The 19,411-nt window shown below is 38.9% G+C and overlaps 1 protein-coding gene across 4 annotated transcripts in view; it reads right to left on the reverse strand.

Annotated features, from left to right (window-relative positions):
- zmp:0000001167 (protein phosphatase 1 regulatory subunit 12A) overlaps positions 1 to 19,411 on the reverse strand; it is an 84,048-nt gene that overhangs the window by 7,658 nt on the left and 56,979 nt on the right. For all 4 annotated transcript variants that reach the window (XM_062035838.1, XM_062035837.1, XM_062035836.1 and 1 more), the window contains 9 exons: positions 13,215 to 13,301; positions 13,045 to 13,135; positions 12,825 to 12,956; positions 9,544 to 9,646; positions 9,363 to 9,466; positions 8,126 to 8,182; positions 8,017 to 8,039; positions 7,885 to 7,933; positions 7,700 to 7,804 (listed from right to left, as the gene is read on the reverse strand). In XM_062035838.1, the coding sequence (XP_061891822.1) occupies positions 7,700 to 7,804; positions 7,885 to 7,933; positions 8,017 to 8,039; positions 8,126 to 8,182; positions 9,363 to 9,466; positions 9,544 to 9,646; positions 12,825 to 12,956; positions 13,045 to 13,135; positions 13,215 to 13,301 (751 nt within the window). The remainder of the gene's footprint in view (positions 1 to 7,699; positions 7,805 to 7,884; positions 7,934 to 8,016; positions 8,040 to 8,125; positions 8,183 to 9,362; positions 9,467 to 9,543; positions 9,647 to 12,824; positions 12,957 to 13,044; positions 13,136 to 13,214; positions 13,302 to 19,411) is intronic.

Genomic DNA, 19,411 nt, shown 5'->3' on the forward strand with positions numbered 1-19,411 from the left:
GAAATGATCAAGTATGACACATAGAATAGATCTGCTATCCCCGTTTAAATAAAAACATTTCATTTCAATAGGCCTTTAAATGCCCATAACACGGTGGCCGAATGGATATAGTCAGGCACGTGCACACATAGGGCCCTATGGGTGCTTGAGCCCCTGCCCTTTTTTTGCCTCGTCTTAAAAAATGCCCTCTGCCTGTGTGTGTGTGTTTTTTTTTTTTTTTTTTTTTTCTTCAAACAACATTAATATATTCCCGTCAGGGATGTAAAAAAACCCAAAAAAAACCAGCGGTACAAAAACTCCACGTTTTCTTGTAATATTGGGTTGTTTGAGCCTGCCGCTTCCGCCAGAGAGAGAGATAGAGAGGGCGAGTGAGTGAGTAAGTGAGAGGAGAGAGAGCCAACTGCGCCCCTGAGACGTGACAGTGGAGCAACTTGAACCTGTGAGTTATGTTACGGTCTAGTCGCCGTCCACTTATTCAGCATCTAATATGGGTAATATTGCAGAAAAACGCTGTATTATTCTATTATTTAATGTGTCAGCTTCTGTTTTTGCCGGACGTCGGAGCACGGCGCATCGATTGAGCACGCCACATCAAGTCCGCACAGAGCAGAGCGGATCGTGCGGGACAGGAAGTAGTGTACAAAACACAAAATAAAACACCGAGTTAATTTTCAAAATAAAATGCACTGTGTTTACGGCGGATCACATTTTTCTCACAGTAGAGTTTTAGTTATAAAGTTTATTGTGACTTTGCTATTACTGTGTGGGTTAACAAAATAATAATAATAATAATAATAATGATAATAATGATAATAACAATAATAAGAATAATAATAATGATAATGATAATAATAATAATTATTATTATTATTAATAATAATAATAATTTCAGCATTCTGGGGATATAAGATGTAGGTTATCTGTTAGGAATATTGCAATCTGTATTTAAACTTGATTCATGTTGATTATGCCTGCAGCACAATGCCGAAAAAAGAAAGGATACAGCCCTCGACTGGCCCCTGGTCCATATTTTTGGCCCTGTATTGCGTTTCAGTTGTTTAGTCTGAGCATTAAGTGAGATAGACCATAAGTTACAACTTGATGGTGTTTTCATCAAGTTAAAGGAAGAAGGACAGATTTTCACATTGAAGTTTTTTCCATTTGGGTATTTATTTTTGTATTTTTTTTCAAAGTTCATGTTGCACTGTTCAATGTTCAATATTAAAGTGCTTATCTTTAACAATAAATAGCCTAATAATAAACCAGTGTTTTGTTTCTTTTCATGTCTTCCAAGCCTATGATAATGTGAATTAACTCATTATGACAATAATTTGTTGACACAAAAGAAATGGCAATCACTTTTACCTACAAAGGACACACAGCTAAGTAGTTAGCTTCCTATTAGCAAATTTAATTTTACATTAATTTCCATATTGTGTAAAGGACCAAAAAAAAATGTCCTGCCCTTTTCTGACTTTGAGCCCCTGCCCCTCTATAATCATGTGCACGTCCCTGGATATAGTCACTCATGAACGGTCAGAGAAGCACAAGGCGGCGGCAACGCAGTATTATGGGCCACCTTGCAAGCAACATCCCGTGCTCATTTGCGGATGTTTTCAACAAATCCGTGAAGGATATGTTCCCGGATTCAGAGATCGCTCGCCAGTACTCAAATGGCAGAACAAAAGCTACTCAAATAGTGAAAGGTAAGTGTTATTTTTTTTAAAGTAAGCAACAAGTACAGTACAGTTAGTAGAACAACTGTGTTTTCATTACTGTTTACTGTACTCAGGGCCGGCCCGTGGTATAGGCCGTATAGGCAAATGCTAAGGGCGCCGTCCATCAGGGGGCGCCACGCCAGTGCCACAGATGTTGGAGGAAAAAAAAAAAAAAAGTTGGTACTATTATTTCTAAATACATAAAATAATCCCACGTTAATTAAAATGCAAAGTAAAGCCTATTTAATGGAAATATTATTTGTTACAACATTACGCCCCCCCCCTCCCCCGGCACGGTGCGCCCCCTCCCTTCCCGTATCATGACTCTTTTTGGACGTCACCACATAAAAAAATCAACACAAGATGTCAAAACGGCCAAAACTGTCAGGTGCCCAGGGAAGAAAAAAGAGAAAAGAAGAGGAGAAACGAGAAAAAGACAGAGGTAGCAGGTAGGTAACGTTAGCCTACATGAAATTATTTGTCTGTTACAGAATGTGATAGTAACCTGGCTTTTTAGCATTAAGCTAATGTTACATGATTCGGCAATTGCTAATCAATAAATAGCTAGTTCTGTTTTAACGTCGGGTTAATATTGTGGAGGGGGCTAAATTGTTATGGAAAATAATAATGTAACGTTAGGTAATTACAGTACTCCCTGGTGTACAGTAATTTGTAAGTCATTCTAGTTAATGCAATATTAAAAAGCACAAATAGAGAACTCTGTAGGATCCCCTTTTTTTGTAATATAGTTGTTAAAGTCATACTGGTTTGATATCTTGTTTTGTGCAGTGCCTTATTTATATTGTATTTTTAATTTATTTTATGCAACTTGTTGACACGTTTTATTTTGTGTTTATGTATGTAAAAAATATTGTATTTCATATATAAATTTTTTATTTTTTGTATTCATTTATTTATCCATATTTTTTTTAATCTTGTTAACTATTCTGATTTTTAATTTGCTTTCTTTAAGTAAAAAAAAAAAAGGTCAAAGACAAAGCTATTCGGTTTCTTGTGAGTATATACACTTCACTGCCGATATGGGGGGCGCCACCTAAAATCTTGCCTAGGGCGCCAGATTGGTTAGGGCCGGGCCTGACTGTACTATATACTGTATATATATATATATATATATATATATATATATATATATATATATATATATATATATATATATATATATATATATATATATATATAAATATAAGAAATACTTTAATTTCAGTGAATTTTAGCTATAAATATACTCCTCCCCCTTTTGGGGTCGCGGGCTGTGCTGGAGCCTATCTCAGCTGCCTTCGTGAATGCTGTACATTATTATTACATTACTTCATAAAACTACTGTAGTAGTTAGTAGTGCATTATATTGTATTGTTTTTATACAATATACATGTTTTGTTTTTCTTTTCAAAAAGCAAGCTACATGTTAAAACTGTGATGTTTTTTTTTGGGGGGGGGGGGGGCAAGCACTAATCAAATTGATTTCAATTAATTTCGATGGAAGACGCTAATTTTAGATATAAGTGTTTTGCTGATTGTATTGTACCATATGTCCCGGCAAGAAATCTGCGTTCAAAGAACTCCGGCTTATTAGTGATTCCCAGAGCCCAAAAAAAGTCTGCGGGCTATAGAGCGTTTTCTATTGGGGCTCCAATACTCTGGAATGCCCTCCCGGTAACAGTTAGAGATGCTACCTCAGTAGAAGCATTTAAGTCCCATCTTAAAACTCATTTGTATACTCTAGCCTTTAAATAGACCCCTTTTTAGACCAGTTGATCTGCCGTTTCTTTTCTTTTCTGCTCTGCCCCCCTCTCCCTTGTGGAAGGGTGGGGCACAAGTCTGGTGGCCATGGATGAAGTGCTGGCTGTCCATAGTCGGGACCCGGGGTGGACCGCTCGCCTGTGCATCGGTTGGGGACATCTCTGCGCTGCTGACCTGTCTCCACTCGGGATGGTCTCCTGCTGGCCCCACTATGGACTGGACTCTCACTATTATGTTAGATCCAGTATGGACTGGACTCTCACTATTATGTTAGATCCACTATGGACTGGACTCTCACTATTATGTTAGATCCAGTATGGACTGGACTCTCACTATTATGTTAGATCCACTATGGACTGGACTCTCACTATTATGTTAGATCCAGTATGGACTGGACTCTCACTATTATGTTAGATCCAGTATGGACTGGACTCTCACTATTATGTTAGATCCACTATGGACTGGACTCTCACTATTATATTAGATCCACTATGGACTGGACTCTCACTATTATGTTAGATCCACTATGGACTGGACTCTCACTATTATGTTAGATCCAGTATGGACTGGACTCTCACTATTATGTTAGATCCAGTATGGACTGGACTCTCACTATTATGTTAGATCCACTATGGACTGGACTCTCACTATTATATTAGATCCACTATGGACTGGACTCTCACTATTATGCTAGATCCACTATGGACTGGTCTCTCACTATTATGTTAGATCCACTATGGACTGGACTCTCACTATTATATTAGATCCACTATGGACTGGACTCTCACTATTATGTTAGATCCACTATGGACTGGACTCTCACTATTATGTTAGATCCACTATGGACTGGACTCTCACTATTATGTTAGATCCACTGTGGACTGGACTCTCACTATTATGTTAGATCCACTATGGACCGGACTCTCACTATTATGTTAGATCCACTATGGGCTGGACTCTCACTATTATGTTAGATCCACTATGGACCGGACTCACACTATTAAGTTAGATCCACTATGGACTGGACTCTCTCACTATTATGTTAGATCCACTATGGACTGGACTCTCACTATTATGTTAGATCCACTATGGACTGGAATCTCACTATTATGTTAGATCCACTATGGACTGGACTCTCACTATTATATTAGATCCACTATGGACTGGACTCACACTATTAAGTTAGATCCACTATGGACTGGACTCTCTCACTATTATGTTAGATCCACTATGGACTGGACTGTCACTATTATGTTAGATCCACTATGGACTGGAATCTCACTATTATGTTAGATCCACTATGGACTGGACTCACACTATTAAGTTAGATCCACTATGGACTGGACTGTCACTATTATGTTAGATCCACTATGGACTGGACTCTCTCACTATTATGTTGGATCCACTATGGACTGGACTCTCACTATTATATTAGATCCACTATGGACTGGACTCTCACTATTATGTTAGATCCACTATGGACTGGTCTCTCACTATTATGTTAGATCCACTATGGACTGGACTCTCACTATTGTGTTAGATTCACTATGGACTGGACTCTCACTATTATGTTAGATCCAGTATGGACTGGACTCTCACTATTATGTTAGATCCACTATGGACTGGACTCTCACTATTATATTAGATCCACTATGGACTGGACTCTCACTATTATGTTAGATCCACTATGGACTGGACTCTCACTATTATGTTAGATCCACTATGGACTGGTCTCTCACTATTAAGTTAGATCCACTATGGACTGGACTCTCTCACTATTATGTTGGATCCACTATGGACTGGACTCTCACTATTATATTAGATCCACTATGGACTGGACTCTCACTATTATGTTAGATCCACTATGGACTGGACTCTCACTATTATGTTAGATCCACTATGGACTGGACTCTCACTATTATGTTAGATTCACTATGGACTGGACTCTCTCACTATTATGTTAGATCCACTATGGACTGGACTCTCACTATTATGTTAGATCCACTATGGACTGGACTCACACTATTATGTTAGATCCACTATGGACTGGACTCTCACACTATTATGTTAGATCCACTATGGACTGGACTCTCTCACTATTATGTTAGATCCACTATGGACTGGACTCTCACTATTATGTTAGATTCACTATGGACTGGACTCTCTCACTATTATGTTAGATCCACTATGGACTGGACTCTCTCACTATTATGTTAGATCCACTATGGACTGGACTCTCTCACTATTATGTTAGATCCACTATGGACTGGACTCTCACTATTATGTTAGATCCACTATGGACTGGACTCTCACTATTATATTAGATCCACTATGGACTGGACTCTCACTATTATGTTAGATCCACTATGGACTGGTCTGTCACTATTATGTTAGATCCACTATGGACTGGACTCTCACTATTATGTTAGATCCACTATGGACTGGACTCTCACTATTATGTTAGATCCAGTATGGACTGGACTCTCACTATTATGTTAGATCCAGTATGGACTGGACTCTCACTATTATGTTAGATCCACTATGGACTGGACTCTCACTATTATATTAGATCCACTATGGACTGGACTCTCACTATTATGTTAGATCCACTATGGACTGGACTCTCACTATTATGTTAGATCCACTATGGACTGGTCTCTCTCTATTAAGTTAGATCCACTATGGACTGGACTCTCTCACTATTATGTTGGATCCACTATGGACTGGACTCTCACTATTATATTAGATCCACTATGGACTGGACTCTCACTATTATGTTAGATCCACTATGGACTGGTCTCTCACTATTATGTTAGATCCACTATGGACTGGACTCTCACTATTATGTTACATCCACTATGGACTGGACTCTCACTATTATGTTAGATCCACTATGGACTGGACTCTCTCACTATTATGTTAGATCCACTATGGACTGGTCTCTCACTATTATGTTAGATCCACTATGGACTGGACTCTCACTATTATGTTAGATCCACTATGGACTGGACTCTCACTATTATGTTAGATCCACTATGGACTGGACTCTCACTATTATGTTAGATTCACTATGGACTGGACTCTCACTATTATGTTAGATCCACTATGGACTGGACTCTCACTATTATGTTAGATCCACTATGGACTGGACTCTCACTATTATGTTAGATCCACTATGGACTGGACTCTCACTATTATGTTAGATCCACTATGGACTGGACTCTTACTATTATGTTAGATCCACTATGGACTGGACTCACACTATTATGTTAGATTCACTATGGACTGGACTCTCTCACTATTATGTTGGATCCACTATGGACTGGACTCTCACTATTATGTTAGATCCACTATGGACTGGACTCACACTATTAAGTTAGATCCACTATGGACTGGACTCTCTCACTATTATGTTAGATCCACTATGGACTGGACTCTCACTATTATGTTAGATCCACTATGGACTGGACTCTCTCACTATTATGTTAGATCCACTATGGACTGGACTCTCTCACTATTATGTTAGATCCACTATGGACTGGTCTCTCACTATTATGTTAGTTCCACTATGGACTGGACTCACACTATTATGTTAGATCCACTATGGACTGGACTCTCTCACTATTATGTTAGATCCACTATGGACTGGACTCTCACTATTATGTTAGATCCACTATGGACTGGACTCACACTATTATGTTAGATCCACTATGGACTGGACTCTCTCACTATTATGTTAGATCTACTCGACGTCGATTGCATCCGGTCTCCCCTAGGGGGGGTGGTTCTCATAGTCATTCACATCGACATCCCATTGGGGTTGTGAGTTTTTCCCTGCCCTTATGTGGGCTCTGTACCGCGGATGTTGTTGTGGCTTGTGCAGCCCTTTGAGACACTTGTGATTTAGGGCTATATAAATAAACATTGATTGATTGATTGATTGTTTTGAGTTAGGAGCTCCTTCACAGAACCAATTAAGCTTGTAAATTGGGGCACTACTAGAATGAGAAAAGACATTGTTGGAAAGTGAGGCATATTCGCGCCTAAAAAGGACTTGAACAACATTATATTGGATAACATTGACAACTGTGATTATTTTGGTCACAGTAATCACAGCTAGTCACAGCTGATATTCCATTTGTGTCTGTGTGTGTGTGTGTGTGTGTGTGTGTGTGTGTGTGTGTGTGTGTGTGTGTGTGTGTGTGTGTGTGTGTGGTCACCTGCGTGGCCTTCTCTAGGTCCAGCCTGGTCTTACTGACCACCCTCTGTGTGTCCTGCAGCTGAGTCTGAAGCTGGCTGTTTTCTCTGGTCACCTCCTCAAACAGCTAGTGCAAGAGCGCAGAGGGTTTGACTCAAAAAGAAAGTAGAAATAGAGAACAACAACCTGCCCGTGGCGCCTGCTGACCTTTTTGAAATCTTTGCTCTCTCCTCCCTCATTACATGGCGCACTGGACCTAAGCGGATGAGGAGAGTGGAAGTCAGAGATCTATTGTAGCGCTGACAGGAGGAGGAAACATGTCAAAAGTATGAGTCATACCTGGAACCCAAGTGCAGGTCTGACTGTAAACAGAGGAGACAAGCAGACAAGTTATGAGCAGAATCTTTGGTTACGTCTCCGTCGAGAGCACAAATATAAGCCTGCGCACCTGTGAATCCAGTCGGCTGCCTGAGAACTCTTCCTCTCCGCTGGGATCGTCATCGAGCTGCAGATGACAAGATGACCAAGTATTCTCCAATAAAAGCCTTTACAGCAGCTGTTGCTTTACTATTCTGTTCTACAAACCCCGTTTCCATATGAGTTGAGAAATTGTGTTAGATGTAAATATAAACGGAATACAATGATTTGCAAATCCCTTTCAAGCCATATTCAGTTGAATATGCTACAAAGACAACATATTTGATGTTCAAACTGATAAACATTTTTTTTTTGTGCAAATAATCATTAACTTTAGAATTTGATGCCAGCAACACGTGACAAAGAAGTTGGGAAAGGTGGCAATAAATACTGATAAAGTTGAGGAATGCTCATCAAACACTTATTTGGAACATCCCACAGGTGTGCAGGCTAATTGGGAACAGGTGGGTGCCATGATTGTGTATAAAAGTAGATTCCATGAAATGCTCAGTCATTCACAAACAAGGATGGGGCGAGGGTCACCACTTTGTCAACAAATGCATGAGCAAATTGTTGAACAGTTTAAGAAAAACCTTTCTCAACCAACTATTGCAAGGAATTTAGGGATTTCACCATCTACGCTCCGTAATATCATCAAAGGGTTCAGAGAATCTGGAGAAATCACTGCACGTAAGCAGCTAAGCCCGTGACCTTCGATCCTTCACGCTGTACTGCATCAACAAGCGACATTGGTGTGTAAAGGATATCACCACATGGGCTCAGGAACACTTCAGAAACCCACCGTCAGTAACTACAGTTGGTCGCTACATCTGTAAGTGCAAGTTAAAACTCTCCTATGCGAGGCGAAAACCGTTTATCAACAACACCCAGAAACGCCGTCGGCTTCGCTGGGCCTGAGCTCGTCTAAGATGGACTGATACAAAGTGGAAAAGTGTTCTGTGGTCTGACGAGTCCACATTTCAAATTGTTTTTGGAAACTGTGGACGTCGTGTCCTCCGGACCAAAGAGGAAAAGAACCATCCGGATTGTTCTAGGCGCAAAGTGTAAAAGCCAGCATGTGTGATGGTATGGGGGTGTATTAGTGCCCAAGACATGGCTAACTTACACATCTGTGAAGGCACCATTAATGCTGAAAGGTACATACAGGTTTTGGAGCAACATATGTTGCCATCCAAGCAACGTTACCATGGACGCTCATTTGGAAACGGGGTTTGTACATAGATCTACAAATCAACAGGATAGCATACCTCCCCGCTCCTCTGAGCCTTTCTCCTAGCTCGCGCTTGTCTCCTCTCCCTGCGCTCCTGGGCCCATCGCTCAGTCTCGCTCTCCCCAACGCTGGCCTCAGCGACTGGAAGGAAGCCAGCAGTTGTCGTTTTGAAGCGAGTACTTCAACGACATCAAGAAAAGACGAGTGGTGAGGTGTACCTCTCCTGCCAGCGGGGTGAGGCCGCGGGGTGCCAGCCGGCTGCGTGAGACCCAGCAGGTCGGACTTCTGCAGGCTGGCTATCCGAGACCTCCAGCTCACTTCCTGCAGACACAAGTTTCAGCAACAAAGTGAGGTCACATGACGTTAGATGAAAACTACAGATGTCCGAAAATGGCTTTTTTGCAGATATCCGATATTGTCCAACTCTTAATTATCGATTCCGATATCAACCGATACCGATATATACAGTCGTGGAATGAACACATTATTATGCCTAATTTTGTTGTGATGCCCCGCCGGATGCATTAAACAATGTAACAAGGTTTTTCAAAATAAATCAACTCAAGTTATGGAAAAAAAATGCCAACATGGCGCTGCCATATTTATTAGGGATATTTTATTTGAACTAAGCAAAATTACCTGCCAATAGAACAAGAAAATTTGGCTTGTCAAGACTTTCGAAAAAAAGTAAAATTAGCTAACCTCAATGAACCCAAAAATACCTTAAAATAAGTATATTCTCACTAATAACAAGTGCACTTTTCTTGGTAGAAAAAAAAAGACACCTTTTTGCTCAATATGTTGAAAAATATTCTTAAATGAAGTAAATGCTAGTGCCATTATCTTGACATTTTCTTGAAACCAGCAAACTTATACTAAAAACTAATTTATTGTTGTTAATGGAAAGGCAACAAGGCAAGCGCTTGTTACTCTCGGGGTCTCCTAGCCGCTCAGGCAAATCATATGGTCTAAAAATGCATTTTTTCATCGATAACATGACATCATCGCGCCAAGTGCACGCTCTTTCAGTCAATTAAAGCGCATATATACAGCCCGGCCCTCGGGCAAATTTTTTTTAATTGTAATTTGGTAGAATTTATCTGAATGTGCATGAACTCTTTCTGTTCAAAATAGTTTGAAATGTCACATGTTAAATGTTTAAATATTAACTGTCAGTTTACTGTACTGTGCCAACTGTACTACTATATGAGTACGTATTTTCTATTGTTTCATTGACAATAAAACAGCCAAGTCCATTTGGCTGTCATCTGTTTTAATTATGAGACACAATTGTGTCAAAGTCAGGATTTTTTTTTTCATGCTTGAAATAAGAAATGATTACTTTAAAAAAGTAGTTTTATACTTGTGAGTGTTGATGACACAGCTTTGCAACAGTTGATATTCTAGTTTCAAGCATGTTTTACTCAATAAAGGTCATCAAATCTCAGCAACAAGCTGTAATATCTTACTGAGATCATTTAGGACCAAAACCCTTAAAACAAGTAAAACACTCTAACATCAAATCTGCTTAGTGAGAATAATTATTTTATCAGACATAAAAAAGGCAAATATCACCCTTACTTGAGATATTTAATCTTACTTAGATTTCAGTTTTTGAAGTGTATATTGTAGCGTCCCGGAAGAGTTAGTGCTGCAAGGGATTCTGGGTATTTGTTCTGTTGTGTTTATGTTGTGTTACAGTGCGGATGTTCTCCCAAAATGTGTTTGTCATTCTTGTTTGGTGTGGGTTCACAGTGTGGCGCATATTTGTAACAACGTTAAAGTTGTTTATACGGTCACCCTCAGTGTGACCTGTATGGCTGTTGACCAAGTATGCCTTGCATTTACTTGTGTGTGTGAAAAGCCGTAGATATTATGTGACTGGGCCGGCACGCAAAGGCACACTGCAAAAACTGAAATCTAAGTAAGAATAAATATCTCAAATAAGGGTGATATTTGCTTGTTTTCTGTCTGATAAGATCATTCTTCTCACTAAGCAGATTTTATGTTAGAGTGTTTTACTTGTTTTAAGGGTTTTGGTCCTAAATGATCTCAGTAAGATATTACAGCTTGTTGCTGAGATTTGATGACCTATATTGAGTAAAACATGCTTGAAACTAGAATATCAACTGTTGCAAAGCTGTGTCATCAACACTCACAAGTATAAAACTACTTTTTTAACGTAATAATTTCTTACTTCAAGCATGAAAAATAAAAATCATGATGCCGAGCGCATATCATTATGTGAAGATAATGGCACTAGCATATACTTAATTTAATAATAGTTTTCAACATATTGAGCAAAAAGGTCTCTTTTTTTTTTTTTTACCAAGAAAAGTGCACTTGTTATTAGTGAGAATATACTTATTTTAAGGTATTTTTGGGTTCATTGAGGTTAGCTAATTTAACTTGTTTTGGAAAGTCTTGACAAGCTGAATTTTCTTGTTCTATTGGCAGATAATTTTGCGTAGTTCAAATAAAATACCCCTCATTTTTGTATTTTTTTTTCTTGTTTTTGAACACTGACTTTTTGCAGTGCAGTGCCTTTAAGGCAGTGGTTCTTAACCTGGGTTCGATGGAACCCTAGGGGTTCGGCAAAGGTCAAGACACACCCGACTCATCGTGTAAATACAAACTTCTCCCTATCGGCGTATTACGGATACAGCAACAGCTGATTGATTTGCAGGTGTGTAATTTGGTGTGAGTTTATGCACTGTGTTGGTTTTGTTGTTTGAACAAGGTGATGTTCATGCACGCTTCATTTTGTGCACCAGTAAAAAAACATGGTAACACTTTAGTGTGGGGAACATATTCACCATTAATTAGTTTCTTATTAACATGCAAATTAGTAACATATTGGCTCTGAACTAGTCATTATTAAGTACTTATTAATGCCTTATTCGGCATGGCCTTATTATAACCCTAACCCTCTAACCCTGACCCTAACCCTAACCAAATAACTGTAAATTAAGTCTTTGTTATTTAGAATATGTTCCCCATACTAAAGTGTTACCAAAAACATATAACTTTGTCTTGAATTTGAAAAAAAAAACACATTTTAGTTTTCACTGAAGAAGGGTTGGGTGAATGCGCATATGAAACTGGTGGGGTTCGGTACCTCCAACAAGGTTAAGAACCACTGCACTAAAACATTCACATGTTGCACAATGAGATGTAAACATGGGATCATGTGTACATTCCTGTAACTTTCTGTTTGTAAAATATACCTTTATTAGTACTTCTTTAATATAATAACATCATTTTATAATTACGGTTCGGGTTCGGTGAATCCGCATATGAAACTGGTGGGGTTCGGTACCTCCAACAAAACCACTTTATTGGCGCTCTGTACTTCTCCCTACGTCCGTGTACACAGCGGCGTTTTAAAAAGTCATGCATTTTAGTTTTTGAAACCGATACCGATAATTTCCGATATTACATTTTAAAGCATTTATCGGACATCTCTAATGAAAAGCACTACTTCAAACAAAGCCCTCACCCCTTCATCTCCCTTCTTAGACTTTGATTCTTTCTCCTTCTCGTCCTCTTCCTTCTTTTCTCTGGCTTTGTTGTCAAGCTTCATGGTCTTCATGGTCTTCTCAGCCTCCTGCAGATCTGTCAGCGTCACCCCCTTCCAATCAAAGCGAGAGATCCCACTTTAGACGTCACGACCGGGGGTCACGTCACTTCACCATCTGACCTTCTGGGCTGTGATATACCTGAGTGGAACGACGGGACTGCCGTGCGTGCCGCGAGCGAGCTTTCCTCTGTGCTTCTGCCTCCTCATCCCGAACGGGTGTCAAGTAAGACCTGAAACAGTAACGAAACACAACTTAAAATACATTGCAGCACTAAAATAAGCCATCACTTTGACACAGCGTTGACTCACTTGCGCCTCTGTTTTGCCTCCGATTCAGGAGGGGTTGTGCTCGTGAGCGATGGTGACTGATCCTTCCCGGTTTGCTCTTGAGGAAGTCTTCAGGAGACAGATATAAATACATCCCATCATTCAAAGGAGCAACATATTTCAGCTGCAGTATTTCACAAACATGAGCACACCTGTCACATTCCAGCAATAATGTTTATCAGTGGATAATAGGAATTAATCTTAGATATACTTTAGAGTAGTCAGTGTGCTGTTATTAAAGCAGTATGGAGTTACTATCAACAAAGCCATTATTGTCTAAATCAGGGGTTAAAAAAATGTGGCCGGGGGGCCAGGCTGTGTATGTATGTGTATAATATACACTGTATTTTTCGGATTATAAATCGCTCCGGAGTATAAATCGCACCGGACGAAAATGCATAATAAAGAAGGAAAAAAACATATAGTCGCACTAGAGCAGGGGTGTCAAACTCAAATACAGAGTGGGCCAAAATTCAAAACTGAACAAAGCCACGGGCCAAAGTTGAACAAAACCAAACAATTTTTGCATTTAATATTGACCAAGCAAGGCTTATATAACTTTATAGTGACATGCAAAATCCAGTTTCAAATAATAATAATAATAATAATTCAAAAATATCAATGGCATATCAAATAAAATTTAAATAAAAATTGAATGCCTCTTTTCTATTTGCAGCCTTCTGAGGTAAATATCAAAATAAACTTTTTCCACAGGCTAATAATACATTTGAAAATAAAATAACAATAATGAATGAATCAAACATTCAAGCCTTGAAGTAGCAAGAGAAAGTGCATGAATAAAACGTTAATTATTGCTCAGTTTGCTACACTGATTTGCTTTAACACTGAATATGGAACAAGCAACGCTTACATAACTTAATAGTGCAAAATCAACTTTCAAAAAAACAAATGAAAAAACATCAATAGTATATCAAATACAATTTTAATAAAAAATTGAATGCCTCTTTTCTATTTGCAGCCTTCTGAGGTAAATATCAACATTAACTTTTTCCACAGGCTAATAAATTTGAAAGTAAAATAACAATGAATAAATCAACCATTCTGGCCTTTTTACTGCTCAGTTTGCAACACACTGATCTAATCTGATGTGCCCAAGCCAGATACCTCATTCATTAATGTCGGGGCTCAGGTGGGCGGGTGGGGTGGGGGTGGGGTATGGGGGGGGTTTAGGCGGGGGATCTTGAAGAATTTATCTGAATGTGCATGAACTATTTCTGTTCAAAATAGTTTGAAATGTCACATGTCACCATTCCCAAATTATGTCGGCTCTATTGATAACCTCACTAACAACTTTGACGATGCCTTGCGCGAAATTATTGATAGTATAGCACCGCTAAAGCAAAAAAGGGCCCCTAAAAGGCGCACCCCATGGTTTACAGAAGAAATTAGAGCTCATAAATTATCATGTAGAAAGCTGGAACGCAAATGGCGCGCGACTAAACTTGAGGTTTTCCATCAAGCATGGTGTGATAGTTTAATAACTTATAAACGCATGCTTACCTCAGCTAAAGCTAAATACTACTCAAATCTCATCCGCCTCAACAAAAATGATCCTAAATTTCTGTTTAGTACAGTAGCATCGCTAACCCAACAAGGGACTCCTCCCAGTAGCTCCACCCACTCAGCAGATGATTTTATGAATTTCTTTAATAAGAAAATTGAAGTCATTAGAAAGGAGATTAAAGACAATGCATCTCAGCTACAACTGGGTTCTATTAACACAAATACGACTGTATATACGACGGACACTGCCCTCCAAAATAGTCTCTCTATTTTTGATGAAATAACAGAGGAATTATTACAGCGTGTAAGTGGGATAAAACAAACAACATGTTTACTTGACCCACTTCCTGGGAAACTTATCAAGGAACTGTTTGTATTATTAGGTCCATCAGTGTTAAATATTATAAACTTATCACTTTCCTCTGGCACTGTTCCCCTAGCATTCAAAAAAGCGGTTATTCATCCTCTACTCAAAAGACCTAACCTCGATCCTGACCTCATGGTAAACTACCGACCGGTCTCCCACCTTCCGTTTATTTCCAAAATTCTCAAAAAAATTGTTGCACAGCAGCTAAATGAACACTTAGTGACTAACAATCTCTGTGAACCTTTTCAATCCGGTTTCAGGGCAAATCACTCTACGGAGACAGCCCTCGCAAAAATGACTAATGATCTATTGCTAACGATGGATTCTGATGCGTCATCTATGTTGCTGCTTCTTGATCTTAGCGCCGCTTTCGATACTGTTGATCATAATATCTTATTAGAGCGTATCAAAACGCGTATTGGGATGTCAGACTTAGCCTTGTCTTGGTTTAACTCTTATCTTACTGACAGGATGCAGTGTGTCTCCCATAACAATGTGACCTCGGACTATGTCAAGGTAACGTGCGGAGTTCCCCAGGGTTCGGTTCTTGGCCCTGCACTCTTTAGTATTTACATGCTGCCGCTGGGTGACATCATACGCAAGTACGGTGTTAGCTTTCACTGTTATGCTGATGACACTCAACTCTACATGCCCCTAAAGCTGACCAACACGCCGGATTGTAGTCAGCTGGAGGCGTGTCTTAATGAAATTAAACAATGGATGTCCGCTAACTTTTTGCAACTCAACGCTAAGAAAACGGAAATGCTGATTATCGGTCCTGCTAGACACCAACATCTATTTAATAATACCACCTTAACATTTGACAACCAAACAATTAAACAAGGAGACTCGGTAAAGAATCTGGGTATTATCTTCGACCCAACTCTCTCGTTTGAGTCGCACATTAAGAGTGTTACTAAAACGGCCTTCTTTCATCTCCGTAATATCGCTAAAATTCGTTCCATTTTGTCCACTAGCGACGCTGAGATCGTTATTCATGCGTTCGTTACATCTCGTCTCGATTACTGTAACGTTTTATTTTCGGGCCTCCCTATGTCTAGCATTAAAAGATTACAGTTGGTACAAAATGCGGCTGCAAGGCTTCTGACAAAAACAAGAAAGTTTGATCATGTTACGCCTATACTGGCTCACTAGCACTGGCTTCCTGTGCACCTAAGATGCGACTTTAAGGTTTTACTACTTACGTATAAAATACTACACGGTTTAGCTCCAGCCTATCTTGACGATTGTATTGTACCATATGTCCCGGCAAGAAATCTGCGTTCAAAGAACTCCGGCTTATTAGTGATTCCCAGAGCCAAAAAAAAGTCTGCGGGCTATAGAGCGTTTTCTATTCGGGCTCCAGTACTCTGGAATGCCCTCCCGGTAACAGTTAGTGATGCTACCTCAGTAGAAGCATTTAAGTCCCATCTTAAAACTCATTTGTATAATCTAGCCTTTAAATAGACCCCCCTTTTTTTAGACCAGTTGATCTGCCGTTTCTTTTCTTCTCTCCTCTTCTCCCCTGTCCCTTGCGAGGGGGAGTTGCATAGGTCCAGTGGCCATGGATGAAGTGCTGGCTGTCCAGAGTCGGGACCCCGGGTGGACCACTAGCCTGTGCATCGGTTGGGGACATCTCTGCGCTGCTGACCCGTCTCCGCTCGGGATGGTTTCCTGCTGGCCCCGCTGTGGACTGGACTCCCGCTGATGTGTTGGATCCACTGTGGACTGGACTTTCACAATGTTATGTCAGACCCACTCGACATCCGTTGCTTTCGGTCTCCCCTAGAGGGGGGGGGTTACCCACATATGCGGTCCTCTCCAAGGTTTCTCATAGTCATTCACCGACGTCCCACTGGGGTGAGTTTTTCCTTGCCCGTATGTGGGCTTTGTACCGAGGATGTCGTTGTGGCTTGTACAGCCCTTTGAGACACTTGTGATTTAGGGCTATATAAATAAACATTGATTGATTGATTGACATGTTAAATGTTTAAATATTAACTGTCAGTTTACTGTACTGTGCCAACTGTACTACTATATGAGTACGTATGTTCTATTGTTTCATTGAAATTAAAACAGCAAAGTCCATTTGGCTGTCATCTGTTTTAATTATGAGACACAATTGTGTCAAAGTCATGATTGAAATAAGACATTTTTACTTTGAAAAAGTAGTTTTATACTTGTGAGTGTTGATGACACAGCTTTGCAACACTTGATATATTCTAGTTTCAAGCATGTTTTACTCAATATAGGTCATCAAATCTCAGCAACAAGCTGTAATATCTTACTGAGATCATTTAGGACCAAAACACTTAAAACAAGTAAAACACTCTAACATAAAATCTGCTTAGTGAGAAGAATTATCTTATCAGACAGAAAATAAGCAAATATCACCCTTATTTGAGATATTTCATCTTACTTAGATTTCAGTTTTTGCAGTGCATGCATCCACAGAAATACTAGTTTTCCCGGCTACATTTCCTGAGTTTTTTTTATTTGCTTTTTTACAGCAGTTTATGTTGACAAGAGGCTGATATTCATCTACACTGCAAAAAGTCAGTGTTCAAAAACAAGAAAAAAATATATAAAAACGAGGGGTATTTTATTTGAACTAAGCAAAATTATCTGCCAATAGAACAAGAACATTTGGCTTGTCAAGACTTTCCAAAACAAGTCAAATTAGCTAACCTCAATGAACCCAAAAATACCTTAAAATAAGTATATTCTCACTAATAACAAGTGCACTTTTCTTGGTAGAAAGAAAAAAAAAGAGACCTTTTTGCTCAATATGTTGAAAAATATTCTTAAATGAAGTAAATGCTAGTGCCATTATCTTGACATAATGATATGCGCTCGGCATTACATTTCTTGAAACCAGCAAACTTATACTAAAAACTAATTTATTGTTCTTAATGGAAAGGCAACAAGGCAACCGCTTGTTACTCTCGGGGTCTCCTAGCCGCTCAGGCAAACCATATGGTCTAAAAATGCATTTTTCCATCGATAACATGACATCATCGCACCAAGTGCGTGCTCTTTCAGTCAATTAGTGCGCATATATACAGCCCGGCCCCCGGCCAAAATTTTTTTAATTGTAATTTTGAAGAATTCATCTGAATGTGCATGAACTATTTCTGTTCAAAATTGTTAGAAATGTTAAATGTTTAAATATTAACTGTCAGTTTACTGTACTGTGCCAACTGTACTACTATATGAGTACCTATTTTCTATTGTTTCATTGAAAATAAAACAGCAAAGTCCATTTGGCTGTCATCTGTTTTAATTAGTCATGATTTTTTTTTCATGCTTGAAATAAGAAATTATTACTTTAAAAAAGTAGTTTTATACTTGTGAGTGTTGATGACACAGCTTTGCATCAGTTGATATTCTAGTTTCAAGCATGTTTTACTCAATATAGGTCATCAAATCTCAGCAACAAGCTGTAATATCTTACTGAGATCATTTAGGACCAAAACACTTAAAACAAGTAAAACACTCTAACATAAAATCTGCTTAGTGAGAAGAATTATCTTATCAGACAGAAAATAAGCAAATATTACCCTTATTTGAGATATTTAATCTTACTTAAATTTCAGTTTTTGCAGTGCATGCATCCACAAAAATTGTAGTTTTCCCGGCTACATTTCCTGAGGTTTTTTTATTTGCTTTTTTACAGCAGTTTATGTTGACAAGAGGCTGATATTCATCTACACTGCAAAAAGTCAGTGTTCAAAAACAAGAAAAAAAAAAAAAAAAACGAGGGGTATTTTATTTGAACTAAGCAAAATTATCTGCCAATAGAACAAGAACATTTGGCTTGTCAAGACTTTCCAAAACAAGTCAAATTAGCTAACCTCAATGAACCCAAAAATACCTTAAAATAAGTATATTCTCACTAATAACAAGTACACTTTTCTTGGTAGAAAGAAAAAAAAAAAGAGACCTTTTTGCTCAATATGTTGAAAAATATTCTTAAATGAAGTAAATGCTAGTGCCATTATCTTGACATAATGATATGCGCTCGGCATTACATTTCTTGAAACCAGCAAACTTATACTAAAAACTAATTTATTGTTCTTAATGGAAAGGCAACAAGGCAAGCGCTTGTTACTCTCGGGGTCTCCTAGCCGCTCAGGCAAATCATATGGTCTAAAAATGCATTTTTCCATCGATAACATGACATCATCGCACCAAGTGCGTGCTCTTTCAGTCAATTAGTGCGCATATATACAGCCCGGCCCCCGGCCAAAATTTTTTAAATTGTAATTTTGAAGAATTTATCTGAATG

Source organism: Entelurus aequoreus, linkage group LG24 (assembly GCF_033978785.1).
Source record: "Entelurus aequoreus isolate RoL-2023_Sb linkage group LG24, RoL_Eaeq_v1.1, whole genome shotgun sequence".
In the NCBI taxonomy this organism is placed as follows: Eukaryota; Metazoa; Chordata; class Actinopteri; order Syngnathiformes; family Syngnathidae; genus Entelurus; species Entelurus aequoreus.